The sequence below is a fragment of the Sinocyclocheilus anshuiensis genome, unplaced genomic scaffold (assembly GCF_001515605.1).
Source record: "Sinocyclocheilus anshuiensis isolate Anshui unplaced genomic scaffold, SAMN03320099.WGS_v1.1 scaffold480, whole genome shotgun sequence".
In the NCBI taxonomy this organism is placed as follows: domain Eukaryota; kingdom Metazoa; phylum Chordata; class Actinopteri; order Cypriniformes; family Cyprinidae; genus Sinocyclocheilus; species Sinocyclocheilus anshuiensis.
Window position 1 is genome coordinate 69871 of NW_015555743.1, and position 6974 is coordinate 76844.

At 34.3% G+C, this 6974-nt stretch overlaps 1 protein-coding gene across 1 annotated transcript in view; it reads left to right on the forward strand.

Moving 5' to 3' along the window:
* Positions 1-6974, forward strand: part of sacm1lb (SAC1 like phosphatidylinositide phosphatase b) — a 26840-nt gene that overhangs the window by 17023 nt on the left and 2843 nt on the right. The window contains exons 11-16 of the mRNA XM_016466879.1: positions 1335-1483; positions 1565-1663; positions 3149-3287; positions 4950-5019; positions 5096-5168; positions 5255-5348. Of these exons, the coding sequence (XP_016322365.1) occupies positions 1335-1483; positions 1565-1663; positions 3149-3287; positions 4950-5019; positions 5096-5168; positions 5255-5348 (624 nt within the window). The remainder of the gene's footprint in view (positions 1-1334; positions 1484-1564; positions 1664-3148; positions 3288-4949; positions 5020-5095; positions 5169-5254; positions 5349-6974) is intronic.

Consider the following 6974-nt stretch of genomic DNA (forward strand, 5'->3'; position numbering starts at 1 on the left):
AAAAAAAATTTGATTTGGCAGACCAATGTTAATTTGGTTTTTCAAATGTTAATATTAGAACAAATCTGCTTCAGTACTTCAAAGAAATGATAATAAAAGAGCCAAAAATGACGAAAAATGCAAAAAAAAAAAAAAAAAACGATTGGAACAACTAGCCACTTGCTAAAAGTTTGAAATGATTAGGTTTTTTAAAACAATTTTTGATAGAAGTCCCTTCTGCTTACAAAGGCTGCATTAATTGGATTAAAAAATACAGTAAAACAGTAATATTGTGAAATAGTGTTACAATTTAAAATAACTGTTTTCTATTTGAATATATTTTAAAATGTAATTATTCCTTTGTTGCAAAGCTGAATTTTCAGCATCATTACTCCAGTACGTAAACTGTTTTCAACATTGATAATCATAATCAGAAATGTTTCTTGAGCAGCACATCAGCATATTATACTGATTTCTGAAGATCATGTGACACTGAAGACTGGAGTAATGATGCTGAAAATACAGCTGCGCATCACAGAAATAAATTATATTTTAACAGATATTCACATAGAAAACAAGCTATTTTAACTTATAATAAAATTTCACACTTTTACTGTTTTTTCTGTATTTCTGATCAAATAAATGCAGCCTTGGTGAGCAAAAATACCAATAATTCAAACTTTTGGCCACCAGTGTATGTATTTGAATGCATTAACAGATTTAGATATGAAAATGAGCATTGTTTGATTGACTTTTAAACACTAGTATCTCAAATGTGTTGATATCTGTATTCTATTATGAAATAAGAAATTTTGTATCAAGAATATTTGTGACCCTGGACCACAACACCAGTCATAAGTGTCAATTTTTTGAAATTGAGATTTATACACCATCTGAAAGCTGAAAATAAATAAGCTTTCCATTGATGTATGGTTTGTTAGGAGAGGACAATATTTGGCTGAGATACAACTATTTGAAAATCTGCAATCTGAGGGTGCAAAAAAATCTAAATATTGAGAAAATCTCCTTTAAAGTTGTCCAAATGAAATTCTTAGCAATGCATATTACGAATCAAAAATTAAGTTTATATATATTTACAGTAGGAAATTTACAAAATATCTTAATGGAACATGATCTTTACTTAATATCCTAATGATTTTTGGCATAAAAGAAAAATCTATAATTTTGACCCATACAATGTATTTTTGGCTATTGCTACAAATATACCCCAGCGACTTAAGACTGCTTTTGTGGTCCGGGGTCACATTTGTAAAATTGGTTAGATAGCACTTATGTTAGTTAGTCTGACATTATTCTGTGTGTTTATTTGTGTAACGCTGTCTCTCCTCTCACAGCTGGATGGTTTTCAGAGGCATTTCGACTCTCAGATCATCACATACGGCAAACAAGTGATTTTGAACCTGGTGAATCAAAAGGGCTCAGAAAAGCCGCTGGAACAGGCCTTCGCGAAGATGGTGGACAGTCTGGGCAACGGCATGATCAAGTGAGTGAGCCGATTGGGAAATCTCATAAAACGCTAATGCTGAAGCACAAGAGCTAAACCCACAGCTCTGTTTGTCTGCAGGTACGTTGCGTTTGACTTCCACAAGGAGTGCAGCCGTATGAGGTGGCATCGCCTGCAGATCCTGGTGGACATGGTGGCGGAAATACAGAATGAGTTCGGGTTAGTGTTGATTTCGTTAACGAAAACTGTGACGAAAAATGTTTGTTGACTAGCTTTTTCCCAATGACTAAAATGAGACCATGAAGAGACGACAATAAGGTCAATAAACGATAATAGGGATGTAATGATTAACCGCGAGCCGGTTGAAAATCGATTCAAATATGTGCCGATTCAAATCAGTTGAAATGCTAAACAAATCGCGATTCATTTAGGTGTAGGAGTTTATATGAATGTATGTCTGAGGGGAACTTACTGTCTTTAGAAAAGTTTAGATGGTATTTTTTCTTTTCATCTTGCCTCTGTATAATGCATATTAAAAGTTCATAAGTGCAGCACTGCTTTGTTTACAGCGGAAACCAAGGAAACGCTTTAAGCGCCACCTGCTGGCAGAGAGTGCATCTGCGTCTCGTACAGCGCGTCTGCTGTTTCGGTTTCATGCAGATATTTTTTATGCATAGTTTCACAAAACTGAAGTCAAACCATTCTGTTTTTGCTTCAAATTTAGAAATTATACAATCTAATTTAGATTAAAAACTTCTCATGTTGCATGTATGCAGCATCTTTGTTTGGATCATGATTAAAATGCAGTGGTTGCCTCTAATTTTAAAACATTTAATTTATAATTTGTCTTAAATCTCATTTTGTTAAAAAAAATCGTGAATCGAATCGTGAGTTGAGTGAATCGTTACATCCCTAAACGATCACTGTGACTACATCAACATGCAATTTCATTGACGATAAAAGACGAGACTAAAATGTATTCAAAAAATAAAAACTTTACCAAAATCTCTTTATTTTCGTCAAAAAAAAAGGGAGACGAAATATTATTGTGGACTGCTGTACACTCCTCTGCTACACGAGCTTTCTTGAGTGCGGTTGCCAGATATCAAGGGTTTAAATCCCCGAATCAGAGCAATCAGAGAATCATAGACAAAGATAGACTATCGCAATTTAGAATTATTGAAATTACTATTAGGAATTTCACTGTTATAATATTTTTCGTTTGTTTTACCAGTTTTCATAATGTAGACAGAGAGAGTGCACAAGTCTTTGATATTAATTTTTATAATAAATAGCCTATAATAAATCAGTTGTGGTAAAAAAAACATGTACGAGTCGACATTCTATTGATTTGTGCTTACTGGTGAAAGTGCAATACCTAAAATGCAAAATAAAATCCTAAAAATGTACAACAATCATTACGATTATAATTTTTGAGCAAAAATAATTTTTTATCAGTTTGACCATTATACAGCATGACGAAAAAGTGACTAAGATGTCATTATGATTTTAAATGTCATAGACATTTCGTCGACTAAAACTTGACTAAATATGATAATAACTAAAATGTACATTTGAGACAGGACTAAGACTAAGTTAAAAATAGCTGCCAAAATTAACACTAGTTCGGGTCCATAGTGCATTATATTGCATGCTAAACATTGAGATTTTTGCATGCTCTTATTGTTTAATGTTTTTCAACAGCTACTTCCTGGTGGATTCGGACGGGACGGTGCAGTTACAGCAGGACGGGACGTTTAGAAGCAACTGCATGGACTGTTTGGACCGAACCAACGTAATCCAGAGCCTGCTGGCGCGCCGCTCGCTGCAGTCGCAGTTAGAGGTCGATGATTATGTGATTTTATTTTTATTTTTGTTGGGATCATCATTGGGCCAAAATACATGTGCATGTAGGGCTTGGCCATACTTTGAATATCAGCGATATTATTGCAATATCTGATATTGTGTAGTGTTAATTTAGTTGTTTTTATTTTTAAAAACTATGGCGCAAAATATTTTCGACTACGTTTTTATGCATGATTAAGACGAGACATGCAAGATCGTTGAAGAAAAAAGACGAGACTAAAATGTAGTTTAAATAAAAAATTAAAAAAAACTCAATATATCCAAAATTTCTTCAACAAAAAAATAGATGATTCATTCAGAAATGAAGCAAGTGACTGTCTTTATGAATGAGTCAGACGAGATTAATTTATCTTCACAACCTGGCAACCATTTGCATGCTCTCTCCACATTACAGAAAAAGCACTGACGATTATTGGAATTAATATTAGGAATGCCACTGTTTTCACTTTTGGGTTTTGCCAGTTTTCATAATGTAGCAAGTGTGTTTATATTTCTAATAATTGAATAACTCAGGAAACTAAATGAGGTCAAATAAACCATGTCTGTGCTAACATGTGAAAGTGCAATAATTCTGATGTGATTTCTCAAATGGCAACAATCATGATCAGTAATCGTACAAAGTACAATTTTGAGCAAAATAATTGTGATTGTCAGTTAAACCATTATACAGCAGAACTGAAAATCACTGAATCATTGACTCACTCGATCTGTTCAAACAGCTGATTCATTCCGAAAGATGATTCAGTCACTGAATCATTGACTCACTCGATCTGTTCAAACAGCTGATTCATTCCGAAAGATGATTCAGTCACTGAATCATTGACTCACTCGATCTGTTCAAACAGCTGATTCATTCCAAAGATGATTCAGTCACTGAATCATTGACTCACTCGATCCGTTCAAACAGCTGATTCATTCCGAAAGATGATTCAGTCATGATTCATTCCGAAAGATGATTCAGTCACTGAATCATCGACTCACTCGATCCGTTCAAACTGCTGATTCATTCTGAAAGATGATTCAACTGCTGATTAAAAAAAAATACAAAATTTTGTTGTACAGCTGTACAATGACAATAAAAAGCTATTCTATTCTATTCTATTCCGAAAGATGATTCAGTCACTGAATCATCGACTCACTCGATCCGTTCAAACTGCTGATTCATTCTGAAAGATGATTCAACTGCTGATTAAAAAAAAATACAAAATTTTGTTGTACAGCTGTACAATGACAATAAAAAGCTATTCTATTCTATTCTATTCCGAAAGATGATTCAGTCACTGAATCATCGACTCACTCGATCCGTTCAAACAGCTGATTCATTCCGAAATTAACTCAAATTGAATGTCTTGTTTATCTGTAGAGGATAGAACAGCTGATTCATTCCGAAAGATGATTCAGTCACTGAATCACTGATTCACTTGAACTGTTCAAACAGCTGAATCATTCCGAAAGATGATTCAGTCAATATTTGTCAATATTATATGGACTCACTGAATCATCGACTCACTCGATCCATTCAAACTGCTGATTCATTCCGAAAGATGATTCAGTCACTGAATCATCGACTCACTCGATCCGTTCAAACAGCTGATTCATTCCGAAATTAACTCAAATTGAATGTCTTGTTTATCTGTAGAGGATAGGAGTTCTTCATGTGGGCCAGCGGATTGAAGAACAGGCGGATTTTGAAAAAATATACAAGAACGGTAAGCAAACACGAACACTGATAGTCAGTAGTCTGGCTATGTGAGACTTTCTCATTCATAGCTGTTATTCCCTCAGCATGGGCAGATAATGCCAACGCCTGTGCCAAACAGTACGCCGGGACCGGAGCCCTGAAGACCGACTTCACACGGTGAGCAGAGCGTCTTCTGCTCCGCTTGTGTTTGAGAGGAGCGTTCGGTTGGGTTGTGAAAGATGATCGGTTCTCTGTGTGTTCAGGACAGGGAAGAGAACGCAGTGGGGTTTGCTGATGGACGGCTGGAACTCTATGATCAGATACTACAAGAACAACTTCTCAGACGGTTTCAGACAGGTGACACAGACAGTGTAACTTACACACAAACCTCTCTTAGAATAACCAGTATTTTAACATGCTGTAAAGATTTATAGCTGATGGATTCAGTAGAGGGATTTTGAGCAGTGTTATTGATAATAATATAATATAATATACACTAGTCAACATTTGAAGTGGATCAAAACCTTTCATCAAAGTTGTCCTAAAACCAAAATGTGTTCTTGTCTTAGGACAACTTTGATGAACTTTTTTGAGCCACTTCAAATGTTGACTACTGTATTTCACTGATATACTATTATGTTAATTTTAAATTAGATTACATTTTTTTATTTTCTGTTTTCACTTTAATTTTAGTTAGTTTTAGTAATTTTGTGTTTTTGTCATTTTTGTTATTTTTTTAATACATGTATATAGTTTTCATTTTATTTTTTGAGAAGTCTTGCCTTATATATATTTACTTACAGTTTGAACTTCAAGATTTTCTGTTAATATTTCTATGATTTAACAGTCCCTCCAGGATTTTGCGGGAATTGTTTTCAGATTTTTGCGGCCTACAGTGACTGATTTTGCTGCGGCTTTTCTGAAATTTTGCCTTAATATTTGAGGCATTTCTTGTGGTGTTTTGCTGTGAAAACATAACACAGACAACATTGTTCTAACATTTATATTGCCTTTTTGAATCATTGGGCTCTGTAATTTATAATAAGAGAATACTAAAAGAAATGAAAAGAGAAAATTAAGTATTGTCCTTTTAACCCTATAAAACTGTATTATATTTAATACATGAATTTCTAAGGACCCTAAATTATCAACATGAACCAAACTTCAAAAAATCTCTACAACATGATCAAAATCATTAGAAAAATCGTGTTAAAATGTATCAAATAATGATACAACAGTGTTCTGGGGAACATTTATTTGTTCATCTTGCAATTATTGTAGGTGTACTGAAACTGCATGCTGTAATAAAAATCACATTAATTTACATTTTGGCCATATGAATAATAAAGTGCATCAAGTTGCTATTTTCGCTCAGTTGGGGCTTCTGAATAAAAATGAGCTGCTTTTCCCCCTCCATATTCTCATTATATCATTATATGGGCAATAAAAGCCTGGTGTATCAATGACAAAACAAAAAAACACATGATTTTTTTTCTTTTTTGTCTTTTAAATGTTATCTAAAGGTTAAAAAGAGATCCACGATTTTCTGACTATTACCTTATAATTTCAAGCTTTAATTACATGGCTTATAACAAGCTAGTATTGTATAATATAATAAAAAGAACTTTAAGCATAATAGTACTTTTGACACAAAATGTATAAAGTCTTTGGTGGTTTGATATACACCATAGCGAATACAAAAATGTGAACGGGTTGATAAAAAATGTCACTCAGAGCATACGCGCTCCTGTGTGTGTGTGTGTGTGTGTGTGTGTGTGTGTGTGTGTGTGTGTGTGTGTGTGTTTTTGTGTGTTTTGGAGAGCATGCGCGCTTTACAGTGGGATGAAGCAAAGGCAGTTTCGAAGTGGGCATCGACTGAATGCATGTTGTTGCGATGACATCACATGACGCGTCTAGGCCCAAATTATGCGGGAAATCTGCGGCAATTTAGAAAAATAGCAAGCTACTCCGAATTATGTGGTG